Consider the following 19610-nt stretch of genomic DNA (forward strand, 5'->3'; position numbering starts at 1 on the left):
CATCAAGCACACAAAGTGAACTCAGTGTGAGTTTAATATGGCTTGTTATTTTTCCAGAGGCTTAAGGGACCTGGGCCCCCCTGGGACACACACAGAGTTGGCTTGCCTGGAGTTAAAAATTCCACAAGCCCATTCTCTGAAGCTGTGTACCCCGTGAAGCCTGACATCAAAGGGCATGCCGCCCTTCCTCAGAGATATGGGCCAGAGGGTTGACATATGTTAACAACATATTGTAGAGGTCTATAGGTGCTCTGCCCTGAGGAAAAGACAGTCATTACTTCATACTGAGTAAACTGAGTGAACGCTCGAAGATACTCTTCCATTAACTCTGTTCCCCTGTGGCTACTTTCTTCTTTGTGATCTTTATTTAGATACCTGCTCGGAGATTAGTCAGTGTCTAGAAGAAGATGTTCACTGCAAAAGTGATTGTGTTGATATGGTAACAGGATATTTCCTTTCAAGTTAATTTCAGATAGTAAAATGAGGTAATGGTGAAACTAACAGATGATAGATTAAGTGTGTATGTGGTATAAAATCAAAACCCTGAATAAAGAATTTCATTACATGCCATCCCATCCCGTGTAGTCTGTTTCTTGACTTAATAATTACAGAAGCGAGTTTACACCCATGGCAAAGCTGCTGTTCGTTTGCGTCTCTGGGCACGCAACAGGAGAGGTCCTGGTTCTGTTAGGAGAAAAGGCCTGTGTGTCCCCATCACCCAGCTCCTGCCCACAGACCTGCTTTCTATCCCTGACCAGACCCCTCATGCCTGGCTACTACCATTAGAGGAATCAGGGCCTTTGGGCCCAAAGAGAAATATTTGGAGTATACAGGGCCCTGGGGATCTGGGGGACATGCTAGCTGCTATAGCACTGATTCCTCCCCCAGAGGCCTCAAAGAGCCTCCTCCTCCCCCACAGCCTGGCCTCCACTCCAGGGCACCACTCCAGTTAGGGCTCCAGCAGCCAGGGAGCAGAAGGGCAAGCACCTCGCAGGAGCTGGCAGGCCCCAAGTCCTTGCTACAGGCTCCCTAGGAGCAGAGAGGACTGATCTGCTTTGTCTCCTGCTCCTCAAGTATCAAATCAAGGAGCTGATCACCAAGGAAGAAATCCAAGATTACAAAGCTCACTTCCCTGGGATCTTCAAGGAAGCCTCCGATTGCTTGCAGGATGTCTTTAGTGTCAACATGAAAGAAGTGGATCCCATTAATCACTGCTACTCCCTTGTCACTTTTGTGGGCTTCAGATACCAGGAGGAGCTGAATGAAGAGCACAGCCTGCCCAAGGTCTGCCTCCCGACAATCATGCTGGGTGTGCTGTTCATCAAAGCACCCACTCCACAGAGGAGGTCATCTGGGAAGCTCCGGGTGTCATAGAGGTGTATCCTGGCAACAAGCACTTCATCTGTGGGGATACCCAGAAGCTCATCACCTCCAACTGGGAGCAGGAGAAACACCTGGAGTATTGGCAGGTGCCCACAGAGATCCTGTGTGCTGTGAGTCTCTGTGGGGTCTGAGGACCCATGCAGAAACCACCAAGATGAAAGTCCTGCAGTATGTGGCCACATCTATAGGTGCAATCCCAGATCCTCCCCACAACTGTATGAAGAGGCTTTGAGAGTCTCAAATGTGGGAGCCTGAAGTGGAGTTGCAGCCAGGGCCATTTGGGGGATGCTAAGCCAGAGCCAGGGCTAATGCAAGTTGTCCAGGCACATCAAGTAGCTTATATTGCTTGCTGTGAAATGACTTATATTCTTTTCTCGGTGTTTGAAGACAGCAGTCTGCATTCTTAGTAATTTAGGGCTAGGGTGCACTGGGGTAACTAACAGTGTGTAAATTTTGTGTTTTTGTTCCATAAAATTTTGTGTCTTTGTTCTATAAAATTTTGGAAATTTATCTTTGTTTCCTCTTGGTAATTTCTGAATATCGTTTATTTTAATAGAAGATTTATTTAAATTACGTACCTAAGTATATGAGTATTGTTGATCACCATGTATTTTTGCTTATCCATTTCATGAGTAAGAGTTTGCTATTTTGTTCTACATATTGGGAAACTTTCCATCCTGTTTTGTCATTTGGAAAAAGATGCTAAAGATGCAAAAAGACATTGGAACAGGAAGTTTCTTGGAAATGTGAAAGAATGTAGAAGAAAATTGATGGGTTTAAAAAATAAAGAAATAAAAATAAAAGGTAGTTAATCCTTGAAAAAAATGATAGCACTCTGAGTGGAATTTCCCACCATATCCAGCATATCCAGGTGTATGAGATTATCCTGCAAGTTTTGCACAAAACAGACTCACTTTCACATTGTATTCATTTGATAGAGAGCTACCCCAGAAGACCATGATCTTTTAGTGATGCCCCTTTCTCTTCTTGAGAATGCTGCCTCTTATGGCAACCTGGAAGCTACCCCTGAAAGACTATTTAAGAACTGTTTCTCTTTCTTCTAGAATCTTTGCAAGGAGTAGATGATGAAGACAAGGTATTAATCACTGCATGAATGTTTAGAAGCTGAGAACCTTCGAGATCTCTGCTAGTAAACTGATATGAAGTAGAGCCCTGAAAAATTATTCAGAGATTCCATTTCTTTGGAATAAGAGGATCACTTTCAGAGATATTAAAAAGGTGTGTATTGGGGAGTTTTTCTGGCCAAGGCTGTTCCATTTGGGTTGCATTTCTGGGGTCAGATCTGTTGTGATATCTTCATGGTGCGAGCACTTAGCCAACTAAAAAGGCTCCAAAAAAACTGGCTTCTTGTTCCATGTCTACCAATTCCTCATTAGTTACAGAAACAAAAATTCTGTCATGTTGCTTAAGCTCAAATATTCCCCCTTGGTAGATGGAATAGAGTCCATACTCTGAATCTTTAGACCAGCAGCTATTTCTAGCGCTTTTCATCAGCAGTATAGGGTCAGGATAACTCGTGTATTTGTAAATATATTGTACCATCTGTTTGTTTTTCCTTCTGTTCTCTTCTTTTGGAACTGTTCCTATAACTTCCTCAGCTTCCTGAAATCGAAAGTATGTTTGGGAATAGATGTAGTAAAACCCTGTTTCTTGGATGACCAGCTCTCCATTCCTCAAGAGCACACTGTTCAGGAATGAAAATCCTTTCCTCGATGACTCCCAGGAGTTTATTTTCTGGCCCAAAACTTTTTCATTTTGGGAGCCTGGATAAAGATTAGAGAAAAAGATTAACATAAAAGGGAGTTTGTAGCTAATCAAGGAATTTCCTAGCAGCTCTACCTAGCAATCTTTATTCCTTCATGGACCTTCTGTCCTGAACCCCTTCCTCCCATCGTGCACTGGGAACTCAAAGGGACAGTCTAGAAGGAAAGTGGAGAAATGTATCTGCTTCTATTTCTAGAAGGCTAGCTGTGATGATGCCACCACTGGGGACTTCTTGTTACCCCTCTGGGACTCTTTGGGTCCCTCCTTGGGGAGGGGTCCCTCCTTTTGGGGTCCCCAAAATATGATTTTCCTTTAACTTTGGGTCCATCTCCATGATTGGTGCAAATTTTGGCTTTTCAAGAGCTTCAATAAACTATCGTATTTGTTGACAAATAGCAAACAGTAACATTACAATAATTATCTCACTTGTAGAAAGAACATATCAATCATTTATAAACCATCATCTCAGGAATACCAGGGAGGCAACTGCCCAGAAAACAGAACAAAACAAAACAAACAAGCTCCCCCCCTAAAATTTCTTAATTTATATCTGAAATTTTTTAACTGAGATAAAACTCATCACAATAAAGCTGACTTTACTGAGTACTTACAAAAACCCAGACATTTTATATATATTACTCTTAGTCTTGACTGTTTATGAGTTAAGAATTATCTCTACTTTGCATATTAAGAAATTTAAGCTTGATTGGGTTAAACAATTTGCTGAAGCATACATAATTTGCTGAAAATTAAGTTCATGAATGTATCCTAAAAAAAGTACTGTATACATGTATCACCTCATTGCTGAATATCCCTATGGTCATCATTATAGTCTTCTCCTTCAGAAGCTGTGCACTGATGCCAGTGCCTTGTCCACCCTTCAAAGCAATTTTACAGCTCTTTTTATGGAATGGCCATCAGAGCAGCTGTTGCCCCAGGTGGGACAGTAAAGTTGGCAAACTTTCTACTGTGTGCTTATGTTGGCAGCACTGTACAAACAACTCAGTAAGATTTCATAACCTTTGTATATCAGGGTCTTACAGCTGTATTCATGTTGACACAAGGTGGGGTCTTGCTGAGTAGTGTTGACTACTATTGTTGTGTGTTTGTGTGCTGTACAATGACAGCTCTGATGGTCATTCCTAAAGAAGAGTTCCAAAATTGCTTTGAAAGGTGGAGTAGGTGCTGACATTGGTGCATAGCTTCCCAAGGGAGTACTGAGAAGGTGACCATAGTGATACTCAGCAATGAGGTACATATATATAGCACTTTTTCTTTTCTTTTTCTTGTCTTTTTTTTTTTTTTTGAGACAGAGTCTCACTATATCTTCCTCAGCCTCAAACTCTTGGGCTTAAGTGATTCTTTTGCCTCAGTCTCCCAAGTCACTGGGACGGACTACAGGCGCCCACCACAATGCCTGGCTATTTTTTGTTATTATAGTTGTCATTATTGTCTTTTTAGCAGGCCAGGGCTGGGTTTGAACCTGCCAGCTCTGGTGTATGTGGCTGGCACCCTAGCCACTGAGCTACAGGCACCGAGCCTATGTAGCACTTTTTCTACGATGAGTTCATGAACTTAACTGTCAGACCCAATAAATACCATTAGGAGTGTCCAGTAATTCACAGTGAAAGTAAATGATTCAGAACCTTTGAAAAGAACAAAGATTTGATGGAAGTGAAAAGAAGGAAAGTGTGAGATGACAGAAGTAAGAGAGAGAGAGAGAGAAATTCCTTTAAAGAAGAAGAAAAAAGCAAAACTGGGAGGCTGAGGACCTCAAAGTCAAAATTCTCTCACTATGTAATTTTCTTGAGGCCGGTTATGCCATGGCAGTAATTGAACTATTCATCTGTAATCTTGCTTCTGAAATCAATGTGAGGCCTTAGTCAGGCGCAGCAGCTCACTGTAATCCCAGCACTCTGGGAGGCCTGTGGGTGGACTATTGGAGCTCAGGACTTGAAGACCAGTCTGAGCAAGAGTGAGACCCTGTCTCTACTAAAAATAGAAAAATTAGCTGGATGTGATGGTGCACCCCCATAGTCTCAGCTACTCCGGTAGGCTGAGGCAGGAGAATAGCTTGAGCCCAGGAGTGTGATATTGCTGTGAGCTGTGATGATGCCACCACACTCTACCCAGGGCGACAGAGCAAGAGTCTATCTCAAAACAAAACAACAACAACGAAACAACCAATCTGAGACCTGATTATCACTGAGTATTTTGTAGACAGCCATATAAACATTCAGGTAAATGTAAAAATAATAAATTATTTGAAACAATTGTTCCACTGTTTTCCTTTAAGACACTTACCTAACATAGACAGCGTGTTGCTTCTTCGTCTGTTCCCAGTTATGTGAGCTGCAACTCTCTGAGAATGTCTTTGCCCTACTCGGGGAGGAATACTTCGTTGTCTTTCTAAAAGAGAAATGACAACCATCCGCATTTGTCAAGGCTAGTTCTCAAGGACACTGATGTTTGCAGCTGTTGTCAGTAAGGCACTATAGACACTCTGGGCTTCTAAAATTGATTCTACAGATTTTAATAAAAAATAGCCTACGTGTTAGTATGATAATCAGCCTACTTCAGCTTATGTTTAATTTGAAAAGTGCTTTAGATGGGGGAGAATAAGCAGTAACATGGATTATAATTTAATAGCATCTCAAAGATAAGGTCCAAATCGAACAGGACAAAGTGAAGATTCTGGCCCCTGTTGCCCATTATAATAACTTCAGACTTGTAATCCTCTTTATGAGTGATTTAACATGAGCAAATAACCACAAACCGGTAAATTTTCACTTTGAGTTATGGTTAGAAGCAATTTAGTAGTACCAGCTCTGTCATCTCAGTTACCTTTTCCTCTCTGCTGGCTGCCACTGGTTCTCAGGGAGCAGCAGTAACAACAATTGTCCATAGATACTGCAACCCCCTCTCACACTAAATAGTCAAGGAATGGACATAGAGGCCATGACACCCAGTACACCAGCATGTAAATTGCTGATTTACTGGATTATAATAAAAGGATATTAACATTTATTGCCCACAATTCAAAGTATTTTGTGGCAAGCCTGAACAAAATTCATATTTGACAAACTGTTCTCTTTTAAAAATCAGCTTAAAATTCCCAAGAGAGTTACATTCTTTCATCAGCCAAGTATTGCCAGAGATGAGGCACTGTACTACCCCTACAGGGCTACAAAGAGCAATCACTGATTCCACCGACTGAGCCCACACGGGACTTAGAGGCTTCTACAGAAGACAGGAATTAGACAATGAAAATTTATTAGTGAAAACAGAAACAGTGACAGGTGTTCAGAGTGGGGAAAGATTCCCATTTGTTGGAGAACTGAGGTCACAGGAGGGTTTGTGGGGGAGCTGGTGCTGAAGCTCACTTATTTCCTTACTCCAACCAACCAAAATGCCATCACATTTGGGCCAGGAAATTTTCTACAGGTAAGGGAAAAGAATTATAAACAAGAAAATGTTTGAGTGCACAAGGATAAACAACTGAACAAGGTGAGGTGGGCAGGTTGGTGCCTATAGGGATAGAGAAAGGAGCTCCAGAGAGCTGGAGCCGAGCCCCGAGGCAGGGTGCTCAAAGCTCTCCTGCCCTCAGACCTGGGAGGAGTTCATTTTAAGTTTCAGGCTTGAATGGGGAGCCAAACTGTAAGATCTGAAAGTTAGGATAAGAGATTTGCACATCGTGGTTGTGGGAAGACTGAGAGGTTTTGTTTAGGAAAGCGGAGAGATGCCATGCTGTGCTTCAGCCAACCTACATTGCAGGACAGCCTGAAGGGCGGGAAGCTGGCAGGCCAGTTACCAGACTATCACAATCAGGACTGAGAACTGGGGCTTTAATCTAGGCTGGTAGCAAAGGACACTGAAAAGAGGTGAAAAAATTCCACAGGGGAGGAATGAACAGGCAACAAGAATCTCTTCCTTCTATCTGGTGTTCGTTGTTACTTATGCAGATGAGGGGGCATTTATATGACACCAAAGACCAAGGCAGGATGGGCACAAATAGTCAATTACATCTTAGCCTTGGAATGCTCAGCTTTCAAGGTCTGTTTACCTTTAACCTTCACTGTTAAATAACTCATAATGACTGCTTTTAAATATTCAGTAACTGAATCCAATTATAAAAATCGTGAATTTGAGGTCATTGCAAGAATATGAACAGGAAAGCCTAAATTCAAAAGCAAATTTTAAAGAGAGGAAATTTCCTATTGGCTATAGCAAACAACTCTCAGAAAGGAAACTTGAAAATATATAAATTTGAATATCACGAATACACCTTGCTATACAGAGTTGTACACGATTTTTCTACCTTGCTGGGACAAATAAAAAGAAATATTCTTCTACCACTGAAAACAGTAGTACATCTACTGCAGACCATGCCTCTGGTGTGCTTCCTGCCAGCAGGTGGCGAGCTTCCACATTCTGACTGCTAATTTTATCTTCAGGGAGATGAATACTTAGACCCCTGAACAGATACTGTCTTTCATGTTTTTAAAACATGTTTAATAAAAGAAAATGGTGATTGTCAAGTGATAACAAAGTTTGGGGGTTTTTTTGAGACAGAGTCTCACTATGTCACCCTCAGTAGAGTGCTGTGGTGTCACAGCTCATAGCAACCTCAAACTCTTGGGGTTACGAGATTCTCTTGCCTCAACCTCCCAAGTAGCTGTGACTATGGGTGCCCGCCCCACGCCTGGCAATTTTTGTGTGTGTGTGTAGTTATCATTGTTGTTTAGCAGGCCCCAGCTGGGTTCGAACCTGCTAGCCTCAGCATATGTGGCCGGTGCCATAACCTCTGTGCTACGGGTGCTGAGCTGATGACAAAGTTTAAAAAACTGTTTCTTCTCTGCCAAGATGTTGTGCTCCGGGGCTATAAGTTTCTGGCATAAGTATTCAGGCCCGTATGGCCGTTAACATAGGAAAATGGGGATACATGGTGAGCCAAAGGCGAAGTAGCAAATTTAATTTAGTCATTTCATTCACTTATTCATTTATTACTTCCAAAAATACATATGAGGAATTTTCTGAGTAGAGAGAGAAGTGGCACAACATGGTGAAAGCACTAATTATACCAAACTGTGCACTTTAAAGTCATTCATTGCATATTATGTGAATTTTACCTCAACGACAAAAATACACACACTGTATTGTGTGTGTATAGACTGAAGGTGGTGTGGGTAAGGGCTGGGGTCACCGGGATGGAAACTACTGGGATTGAGGCACAGTCAGGTGCCGAGTACAGAGGGCAAAAGAAAGACAAGTTCTTGTCTTTGTGGACCTTTAATCTAGCAGGGAAGCAGGCAGCACGCAGATAAAAACCCAGCATAATTACAGGAAACGGATGAGATGAGTATGATAACAGCAGCAGAGGTCAGGGCTCTCACTCAAGTTCCCAGAAGAGGCCATGATGAGGGGGGAGTGAAGGGTGAGGGGGGCCAGCAGGATGGCTGCGGGAGCCAGCCTAGGCAACCGCGTGCAGGATGTGGGTCCAGAGGCCAGAGACACAGGCTGAGGACAGTGGATGAATGGAAAGACCGTTGGGGAAGGGATGATGGAGCAAAGGGCCTTTCTGTAAAGCAAGACCTGGAGGCCAGTGGTGGCCAGAAGAAAAAAAGATGGGTAATTGTGCTTTATTTACAAGGCATTCGAAGGTTAAAAAAAAAAAAAAAGTAAGTGAGGAAATTGAATTGAAAGGAAAATTTATGTGGGAAAAACCAAATTAAGTTGAAATGAAATTCTGATTATAGGTGGGGCACATATTTGGTTCTGAGCTTTCTAGCTGCCAGAGCAAAGAAGGAAACAGGCAGCAAGTGGCTTGTGAGAGCCGGATGCAGGGAGGGGATCAGCCAAGAGAACGGATTTAAATAAAAACAACAAAAACACTACCTGGAACTGTAGGGATGGTTTCCTCATAGGTTTTCAAAATCATCTGCAAATAGTATTGAATAAAGCTCGTTAATTTCCCTAAAAATGGAGACTGACTATGTAATGCCTAAGGCTTCTTTTGCTGATTTCTAACAGGAAATTTCTGTATATACTATCAATTAGGGAAGCTTCAAGTTGGTCAAGCGCAGAGTTTATAAGGGGTGAGCGAGAGCTGGGTAAATTCGGAGAAGGCTGGCCCTACGTGACCACCGCGGACTGTCCTCTGCCTGGGCACGTTCTGCTCCTGGAGGGAGCCCCTGAAAGGCCAGACCTGCAGGTGCACGGAGGGCGGGTGCCACCTGCCGTGTCAGGTCAGCCTGTGGTCCCCGGGCCTCCGGTGCGTGAGGTTCGTGGGACAGAGCCCGGGTTCCAGGGCGCACCTTCTCTCCGTCATGACGCTGCCCATCGTGTAAAACCAGTTTCCAAGAATGTGCCGGGCCATTTTCAACATAAAGGTAGTTTACCAAGTTCCCGAGTCTATGCCAAACACCCTTTTCATACTACCAGACAGGGAATACCGGCACCAGAGGGCGGCCAGCTCACTTCCCACCAAACAGGCAGGTCAGGATCCTGCTCCAGTCCAGCGTCCAGCTCCGACACCCTCTGCTCAGCCCTGTCCAGCGCCGGCTGGACCCCCTGCGCTCCTCTCCCTCCGCGGGACAGGCCAGCTGGGCCGCCCGAGTCAGAAGCCCGGGCTTCTCCCTCTGCTTCAGGCCCTGAGCCGGGCTGATGGGACGGCCCTGGGGTGGGGGAGGAGAGGCCTCCCGCTCCCTCTCTTCTTCCTGTCTCTCTGGGTGGCTCTCTTTCTCACCCTTATTCTTTCTCTCATTCTGGAACAAAAAGGAATGAAGGAAGGAGGAGACACAAGAGGAAAGAGAGAGAGGTCGGTCCTGCTGTGTGGGAGGCAGTGGCTGCGAGCAGGGCCGCCGGCGTGGTCTGTCCATCACCGGGTCGTGCAGCCGTGCTGGGTCACTTGCCTCGCCCCTACTTCTATTCTTCAACTACTTAAAAATCTGTAGGCCGGCGCCGTGGCTTACGCTTGTAATCCCAGCACTCTGGGAGGCCGAGGCGGGTGGATCCCTTGAGCTCACGCGTTCAAGACCAGTCTGAGTAAGAGCGAGACCCACTACCCCCACCCCCGCCTCTACTAAAAGTAGAAAAATAGGCAGGCTTTGAGATGCACACCTGTAGTCCCAGCTACTTGGGAGGCGGAGGCCGGTGGATCACTTTAGCCCAGGAGTGTGAGGTTGCTGTGAGCTGTGTGGAGGCCACTGCACTCTACCCAGGGCGCCAGAGTGAGACTCTGTCTCAAAATAAGTAAGTACGTAAATAAATAAATAAAATGAACACATATATATGAAGACAACAGTGATTCCTTCCTCACAGAGCTGTCATGATGATGAAATGGGCGTAGGATAGTCACTGGCGATAGTCCGTTCAACTAATAGGCTTGAAAAGATAAACAGGGAGCTCTTCTCTGCACATGTCCGCCCATCTGCTCCCATTCTCCCCAGCTCCGTGCTACCTACTAGCAGAGCATGAGAACAGGAGGTGGCAAGAGCAGCAGCGAAGAGACAGTAAAATCTGTCCTCACTGCTTCTTTCGCCTACCCACTCCCACCTCAGCATCCAGGCTCCTCCTGGGTCTCCAGAGCTCCACCCTGGTTTGAGTCCCTCTCCCCACTGGGCACCACCACCACCCCATGTCCACTCCAGAACTTTAGAGTTCCATTTCTCATCTGAGCTTGTCCTGGTCCTCACTCCCTGAACAATGACTGTCATTTGGGGAGGTGGAGTCACAGCTGCTCCGGAGCTTGCTTGTGGTGAGCGGCCAGCTTGACTCTGCGTCCAGGGTGGTGCATAGCAGGGGTTTCTGGGACTCCTAGATGCACATCTGCTTTCACTGTCAGCAGAAACAACCTCATAGCTGATTCCTGGGCTCTACTTTAAGGACTAGAACTAGGAAATTCATAGAACTAGGAAAAGGTAACACAGCAGGTCCTGGCTGAGCCCTTGGCCCCAGGCAGCCTCCTCAGCTAGTCTAAACTTTGATATTCCATCATAGAGACTGAGGCACAGTGGGGGACACAAGTTCAATGTCATAGAGCAGTAAATGGTGTGTGTAATTTTTGTTTCTTTCAGAAGACAAAGAATGTCAAATAATGATGTGTGGGGGTGGGGAGGAGAGGGCTATTTTTGTTTGTTTGTTTGCCCAGAGACAGAGTCTCACTCTGCTGTGAGAGCAGTGGCGTGATGATAGCTCACTGTACCCTCAAACTCCTGGGTTCAAGCGATTCTCCTGCCTCTGCCTCCTGAGTAGCTGGGACTACAGGCACGTGCCACCAAGCCTGACTAATGTTTTCAAAAACTTTTGTTTTGGTAGGGGCGAGGTCTTGCTGTGTTGTTGTCCAGGCTGGTCTCAAACTCCTAGATTCAAATGATCCTCCCACCTTGACTTCTCAAAGTGCTGGGATTACGGATGTGAACCACTATGCTTGGCTGTGATGTTTTATAACTTTCCCACTGTGCTGATTTCTGGAATTAAATACAGTAGAACCTCTGTAAGTTGACACCCCCCCCCCCCAAGGGACTGTAACAAACTGGTTAACGTACAAAAGTGGTCAACATAAGGAACTAGGCCTACTGCACTGATATGTACATGTGGTACAGGTCTGGTCTGTGAAAATTAGGTCAATTAAAGGAAGTGGTCAGTTATGGAGGTTCTACTGTAAATATTTATTTTTGTATGCATACAGAGTTGAAGAAAGAGGAAAGGAAAAGGGAAGAAAGATACTAAGAAATTAAAGATGATGACACCTTAAATTATAGTCAATAAATGATAAATTTTAGAAAAATTTGTTTATGAACGTTGCTTAATCTGTAGCACAGACATGTTAACTAATGACAGTTATTTTACTGAGTGTGGTTAACTAATTTTACTCTTAGCAATGTGACTTAGGTCAGATTAAGTTTCTGCTCTTGAACTGTTTCTTTTTTTATGAGATGGCATTTAATTAATAATATTTGCCCTCTCTATGTGAAAAGGTCAGATGAGAATGCAGCTATGTATGCAAATATTCTGTAAATAATGAAGCTCTATTTATACCATCATTGTTTGAGGACATACTAGGGGAACTCCCACCATAGGGGGAGGTTGTGTTCTAGACATGTTCATAATTCTATTCTTTGGTGCTCAGCTTCAGTTTTTCTGGAGGAACAATGTCACACTACTGGTTAGTGGAAAACACTCTGGGCCTCAGTTTCCCTGCGCCTGCTGGTGAGGCCCCTACCTTTCTAACAAGCCACCTGACGCGCCAGCAGGGGCTGTTCATACTCTCTTCATCGCCAGGGTCCCAGGAGCTGTCATCTTCCTTCAGGAAACAAGCGATGCTGCCCTTGTACTTGTCCTGCATCTGGGTTGAGACGGAATGGAAGGCAATGTTATGCAGGTGCTTTCACTTTTTTTTTTTTAGAAACAGAGTCTCATTTTGTCGCCCTCGTAGAGTGCCATGGCATCGTAGCTCACTGCAACCTCCAGCTCTTGGGCTTAGGCAATTCTCTTGCCTCAGCCTCCCGAGTAGCTAGGATTACAGTTACCCGCCACAATGCCCAGCTATTTTTTGTTGTTGTTGTTGCAGTTTGGCTGGGGCTGGGTTCGAACCTGCCACCCTCAGTATATGGAGCCAGCGTCCTACTCACTGAGCCACAGACGCCCCCCAGGTGCTTTAACTTTTGTTTAATCGGGAAGTTAGAACAACTGATGACAAGTTAAGGAAATTTTGGTGGTTTAGATAAGTTCATGCTTGAAATAAAAGTAAACATGCTGTCTCTTGTCTGCCTCCTAATTCTGATTTAAAGTGGACATTTAGGGAGCGGTCAAATCATTGTCAGTAGTCTTCGTCAACAAGCCCTTGCTCCATGCCATCCATATACAGACACTCCCCAAACTCTTCAGGCTGATAATTATTAATCAGAGAAAGCACACAAGTCCACACAAGGACAGAGGTTTGTTTTCTTTCCATTTGTGTGTGTGTGTGTACAAGTGGGATTGGAGAGATGTTATTTTCCTGTAAAAATCTGAGTTGCCCTTCTCTAGGGGAAATAAGTAGGAAGTTGCCACTTTTGTCTGTTCTTTGAACTTAGAATGCTGCAAAGCTTGAAAGTAGAATCAAGTTTAGCTATGGTCAACTCCTTCCTATAGAAAAATAATCTCATTTTGGGGCGGCACCTGTGACTCAAGGGGATAGGGCACCAGCCCCATATGCCAGAGGTGGTGGGTTCAAACCCAGCCCCGGCCAGAAACTGCAAAAAAAAAAGAAAGAAAAAGAATCTCATTTTTAGTCAGCATAGCTTTCTAAGAGAACCCAGCCAGAATCACATGGCACTGTGTGCAGCAACGTAACCCTTGGATGTTTGATCAAAGTCCTTGAACATGTGAAGTACAAACCTGAGTTAATGAATTCCTGCGCACTCTGACACAGAACATTTATTTTAAAGCAATGTTTCTTTATTTTCTTTCTTCCTCTTTTAAATCATAAGAGAGAAACATTCTCCTAGTAGTTGGGGTGAAGCTGGGGCCACCTGAGTCCAGAAGTCCCTGGTAGGGGAGCCAGGCACCCCTTGCCCCTACCCACCCGCTGTGCTCTGTAGCAAATTCTGGTTGTATTCCAATTGCTTGGGAGCTGGAAAACCTTTCCAAGGAAGACATCTGGTCACATGCGGGTCAGAAGTGTAAGAGAATGGCCAGAAAACTGCAGGGCAGGATGAGCTGGGAGACAGGAAGATCCGGAATGAGGTTCAGGCCTAAGGGTGGTTCCAGGAAGAGCTAGCGTTTCCTTGTCCCTGCCTAAGCCCAGCCAGTTAAAGTTTTCTCCAGTCAGGCCTTGGTTTGGTTAAAAGGAACTTGAAACTTGTTTGGGCAATAAGGTGTGCGTGACAAAGAAAGGAGGGAGAAGCCAGAAGCTGTCCCAGCAGGCCAGGCTGAGAGCAGAGAATCTAGCTAGACTCACAGCTGCCTGGTGGTGGTGTTGGGGGGGTGGGGCGAGGGTGACAGCGCGGAGGCGGCACCAGAGCAGTGTGGCCATCCCAAATACTTACTGCTGGCTGGGGATTTTCCAGAAACACTTGCAGGAAGTAGGCAAGGGAGCTTTGAAAATCATAGCTCAGTAATTGCCCCAAAGGTAACATGCCCTACAAACACTCAGGGTACACAGGTGACCTGGGAAACGTGTGCACGTAAAGACCACTTTGCTAAAAGTAAAAAAACTCCAAAAACGAAGGAAAAAACAAAATCAAAAATGACCACTGAAGCACCCATAACCTCACCTTGTGGTCAACCTCTGCATGGCCTCCCTTGTCGGCAGGGCGACAGCAGATTGTGTGTGTACACTTTGTGTATGGTTCTCACAAGACCTTGGCACGGTCTTCGAATCTGTGTGGAAGTCACATATCATTAGCGTAGGTAGTTTTATGATATTCACTGTTGAAAATTTATAAAATATAGAGGATAAAATTATATAAAATAAAAAGGACAAAGAATACCCATGATCCTACCATCTAGAGATCTCAACTGCCATTTTGGTGCTTTACTTTCCAGACTTTTTAGGTATAAATATTAATTCTGAACAATAAAAACCCAGAGAGGAAACCCCAACCACCCTCCATGCTCTCACATATTTCTTATCATGTCTGGTAGTTTCTTCTATAAACGTTGGCCAGTGCTGATGACTAGAGCCCTGGCGAGTTGGGGAGAGGGCAGTGGTCAGTCCAGGGATGACTAATGATGGTTAGTGTGGTGTGTCTCTTTCCTCCCCATCCTTTCCACTTCAAAGTACAGGTTTCCTGCAGCTCATGGAAGGCTGGGGCTACTCTCTAGCCAACACCTGGTGTGGGTAGAGGGCTGTACATACTATTTTCGTTTGCATCTGGAAAGAAGGATAGCTTCATGTCGGGACTTTTGGTTCAGTTCTTAAAGCTCTGGGTTCTGAAAAGTGGATTTCCACAGTCACTGCTCTGAGCGGGGTCACAAATATAGCAGTCATCTAGGTCAGGGCCACCCATTCCTTGGTGGAGTTGAGCTCAGCAGGGCAGACTCCTTTGGGGGCCCAGAGACTTCACTGTGGCAACACTGACCATCTCTGATGCACAGACACTAGTTTCTGACAATCATTTTCTGCAAACCACGAATAGCACTAAGGATCCCTTATGGAGACCTGTGAGGAGGGTCCCTTCTCCTTTTGTCTTCCCATGTATGATGCCACAATGACAGGCCATTCCCTTGTCAAAAGCTAACTCAGAGGGACAGACTTCCGAGGCTCACCTTGTATTTATTGCTCATGTCCTCAGGCTTATTTGTGTGGGTCCCATCCAGTATTAAGGGGCCTTCCTTAACCCGTGCTCACCACAGACTTACTAAACTTTTTGCAAATTTTTACCAGCTGAAGTGGAATCGGTGATTGGTTTCAGGAAATTAATATTTATGTTGAATACGTTTTTCCAAACTATCCACAGATACCCAACGTGATTCAGATTTATTTTCCCTTGGGAAAATTTCTGATGAAGAAAGTGACACATTCAAGAGACTGTTCAATAGGAACTGCAACGGCTGCAATTTATTGAGCATCTACTTAATGCCTGGGTTCAAAAACCACATTTACTCTCCACAGGCTTTTCCTTTTACTAGTTCTGTAATCTTGAACAAATCACTTAACTTCCCTGAGCCTTTGCTCATCTATAAAATGGGGTAATTACACTTTATAGAATTGTTATGAGAATGAAACAGGGCAGTACTTTTCAAAGTTCCCAGGACATAGGAGTCCCCAATATTCTCCCCCTTTCCAGCACTCTCAGTGAGTCTTCTGCATGTTCATACATACATGTATACATCTGTAAATGCGCAATTAAGAAAAATGTATGCAAGTGGGGCGATGTTAAGCTTTGTTTGAATTTTCCATTTTTATAGCAGAACTTTTAAAAACTTCATTATATATATTAGAAGCCAAAAACTGAGTTATTGTCAGCAATTTGACATTCATAGTTCTCGAAGTTTTAGTTAAGAAAATCATAAATTTTGGATTGGCGCCCATAGCTCAGTGGTTAGGGCACCATCCACATACACTGGGGCTGACAGGTTGGAACCTGGCCTGGGCCTACTAAACAACAATGACAACTACAACAACAACAACAACAACAACAAAATAGCCAGGCATTGTGGCAGGTGCCTGTAGTCCCAGCTATTCGAGAGGCTGAAATAAGAGAATTGCTTGAGCCCAAGAGTTTGGGGTTGCTGGGAGCTGTGACACCATGGCACTCTACACAGGATGACAAAGTGGGACTCTGTCTCAAAAGAGAAAAAAGAAAATCATAAATTTAAATGGCACTAAGGTGGTTTTTTCCCCTCTGTCAGACATAACCCAGATTAACACCTGAACTATCCATGGGTGTAGAGTGGCAGTCTTACTTTCAATTATTTTATCGTGAACAGTAAAATGCTGACTCTTCCGGATCACAGATACTAGCTGTGACCCACGGAACAGGCAGAATGCCAGTTACTAGCTGTGTCCACGGAACAGACAGAATGCCAATCTCTCTTGTCCTCACTTGTTTTCAACAGAGGACTGCCACAGATTTAAAGCAAATCCATCAGAGACCTGGTTCACCCCAACTCGTGCTCAGCCTTGGAGGAAAGGGAGCCTGAATTCCAAGCCTTGCTTCTGATTTCTGCTCCCATGCATATTATTCTACCCCCGACTTTTGAAAATCTGACTTGTCTATTTGAAGGCTTTCAACCTAAAAATTAATATATTTTTTTAAAAGGCATGGGAGGGAGATGCTGGCCTTGGTTAAAGGCCCTGAAGTCTGAGGATAGGCAAATGGTGCCCACAGAGCACTGCTGTCTACCCAGGGCCTGGGTCTCCACCTCCCAGGGTGTCAGACGCCCAGGTTAGTTACACCTGGGGCACAACAAACTCCACCCTCACTGCCCACAGGCTAGTGGTGCTTCATTCAACAAGCCTTTAGTGAATACATATTAAGTGTCAGTGGTCTGGGCCACAACCTGCACCTCAAAGGTAAAACATGCTGCAGTGAGCAAAGGCAGACACAGCCCCTGCCCTGATGTAGCTGCCCTTATCCTCAAGAGCTTGAGAGTCAAGAATTGTAAGACATTTAGCAGAAAGCACTCGCAAATGGTTGCAACCGATAATATTATAAAATACATACACTTTTAAAAATAAACGAAAAAGCTTCCAAGAATTCATGAGTCAAGAATTGTAAAATATTTAGCAGAAAGCACTCACAAATGGTTGCAATTAATAATATTATAAAATACATATACTTTTAAAAACAAACAAAAAAGGCCCTCTGGAGTTTTGTTTTCTGCACCTGCTGGAAATAGCACTGGGTTTGCACAATCGTCACAGAGTCCCCAGCAATTACACACTAGCAGTCAGAGCCCACCGCCAGAGAAAGGGAGCATTTTCTTCCACAGCCAAGTCTTGGAGGAAGAGCAAGCTGAGAGGCAGAGGAGAGGCAGGGAAGCTGACAGCCTCAGAGCTCCTCCGGCACTGACCTGCTTCAGCTCGTTAGTGAAGTACATGTAGGTAACAGCCACACAGAGGGCCTGCAGCAGCACAGTGAAGATCAGGATCAGAGCACAGGTCTGCCCTGCACTGGGGCTCCCGAGGGCCTGAGTCATGGCCATGGGCAGTGGTGCTGTGAGCTGGCTATCCAGGCAGCTGGTTATGGGAGCCCTTATTTCTTTTTACTGCCAACATGAAAATGAAACTGAACAGTTGCTGTTGTTAATTCAGTGCCTGAAAAATACCAGGAAGTCTGCCTGGGTCCACACCCAGCCCGGGGCTGCGTCTGCCCTGACCTCTTAACTCTCTCTGCTGATTCTCTACCCTCTCCAGCACTCTCTTTGCAGGACTGTGCACACAAGTGTACCTATATAAATATGCAAGTAAAAAAGCCGTGTGCAAGTGGGGAGATGTTAGGTTTTACTTGAAATTTACATTTTTATAGCAGAATTTTTTTATTTTTTTGGCTGGGGGCCAGGTTTGAACCTGCCACCTCCAGTATATGGGCCCAGCACCCTACTCCTTGAGCCACAGGCACCGCCCCTTTATAGCAGAATTTTAACAGAAGTTCAATTATATATACAGGCAACCTCATGAGACAACTGAGAAAAGTTACTTCTCCCCTAAAATTAGACTAATATGCAACACGTGCACATTGCTGAGGCCCAGACAGCTGCCAGGGCACAAGTCCTGCTTTCTAAATTGTAAGAGAATTTCTTAGACTTGAAACTTCCAACCTTGGTTTTTCTCATGCTACTGTGAGGTATGGGAAGAGGGTTGGGGTGGAAATGGATGAAGGAGAGGAGAAATATCCCTCCGAGCAACAGTCTTGGTGCACAGCCCTGCTCTGAATGTCAGGTGTCAATACTGATCCCTTCTTCCTCTTTGCAAGCCTCTGACACAAATTCTAATCTCCTCCCCCATCTGCACCCTTTCCAAGGTAATGCACCTATTTGTCAGGCTGGAGGAAGGAAGAAGTTGGCACACTTAGAAAGGCAAAGGAGGAAAACACACTGATGTTTTTCAAACTGTTAACCCCGTCACAGCATCTCATTGTTACCATTCCTCTTTCACAGACAGGAAAGAAGGCTCAGGGGAGTTCATTTGCCTGCCCAGGGTCACAGAGTTCGTTACCCTGGGATTTAAGACCGCTCCCCAGACACCCTGGCTGTTAGGTACCTAAGCTGCTTTTCACTCCAGGGAAAACAGAAGCTGTTGCCACCACTAATACTCGTGAACATTTGTAAAATTTTTTTAAATTTCTTTTGTATATAAGGATTAAATTACAAGAGCTATAATCTTCAGAGCATTTGTAAGTTGGGGATAGATGCCTTGTGTCAGTTAAGAGGACTCAACTGGCAGCAGTTGGCCATCTTTATTCTAGGAACTCAGTTGTCCCAACACCCATGAGACTTCTAGCCTGAACCAGCAGCCATCGAGTGGCGGCGTGTGGATGGATGGGCAGAAGGCCCAACACGTATCCGGTTTTACATCTAGTATGATACAGAGGAGGAACAGTAAACGATTGGAGAAATATAGAAAACTCTTTGCCACAACATAATGTGGCTACAACAGCAACTGGCTAGAGACATTTACCTGGAAGAAAATTGATGGGAATCTTAGTGTTCTATAACCCTGACAAAGTCAGTTACCCTTTGGTGCTTTAGTTTCTTGAGCAGTCAAGCCATAGTTTTACATCTAGGGTGGTTAGGGTTAGGGTTAGAGTGTCCAATCACTTTGGTTCTGTCATTGTCTGGTCATTCAAAGGTAATAGAAATTCATTTCTTTACTGGAAGGGAGTGTATCAGAGACCGCTTCTGGGGAGTTTTCAATAGCTGTGAAACAATGACACCATCGCCAGGTATTGGCAAACACTATTTGTGTTTTTGTTTTTTTTTTTTTTGGTGGAGAAGAAATACGGATAGGCAGG

At 44.6% G+C, this 19610-nt stretch overlaps 1 protein-coding gene across 2 annotated transcripts; it reads right to left on the bottom strand.

The window, feature by feature from the left end:
* Positions 1-1405: 1405 nt before the first annotated feature.
* Positions 1406-17944, bottom strand: TNFSF10 (TNF superfamily member 10). Of its 2 annotated transcripts, XM_053572816.1 has the most exons (5): positions 17671-17921; positions 12392-12514; positions 9064-9106; positions 5473-5577; positions 1406-3167 (listed from the first exon to the last, which is right to left on the bottom strand). In XM_053572816.1, the coding sequence occupies exons 1-5, from the start codon at positions 17800-17802 to the stop codon at positions 2716-2718; spliced, it is 855 nt and encodes a 284-aa protein (XP_053428791.1). In that variant the 5' UTR covers positions 17803-17921; the 3' UTR covers positions 1406-2715. The 2 variants fall into 2 exon arrangements, with proteins under 2 accessions (XP_053428791.1, XP_053428792.1); XM_053572817.1 differs by lacking the exons at positions 1406-3167; positions 5473-5577; positions 9064-9106; positions 12392-12514 and adding an exon at positions 15024-15292 and having other exon boundaries at positions 17671-17944.
* Between the last annotated feature and the right edge of the window lie 1666 nt (positions 17945-19610).

The sequence above is a fragment of the Nycticebus coucang genome, chromosome 20, assembly GCF_027406575.1.
Source record: "Nycticebus coucang isolate mNycCou1 chromosome 20, mNycCou1.pri, whole genome shotgun sequence".
In the NCBI taxonomy this organism is placed as follows: Eukaryota; Metazoa; Chordata; class Mammalia; order Primates; family Lorisidae; genus Nycticebus; species Nycticebus coucang.

Bases quoted from the DNA above. Each gene is read 5' to 3' on its own strand.
- TNFSF10 (XM_053572816.1), bottom strand. From the start codon at position 17,802: ATGGCCATGACTCAGGCCCTCGGGAGCCCCAGTGCAGGGCAGACCTGT. The intron at 12,515-17,670 runs GTCAGTGCCGGA...GTCTCAACCCAG, and splicing joins TCACTAACGAGCTGAAGCAG to ATGCAGGACAAGTACAAGGG. The intron at 9,107-12,391 runs GTAGGGGCCTCA...TACTATTTGCAG, and splicing joins TCAGGTGGCTTGTTAGAAAG to ATGATTTTGAAAACCTATGA.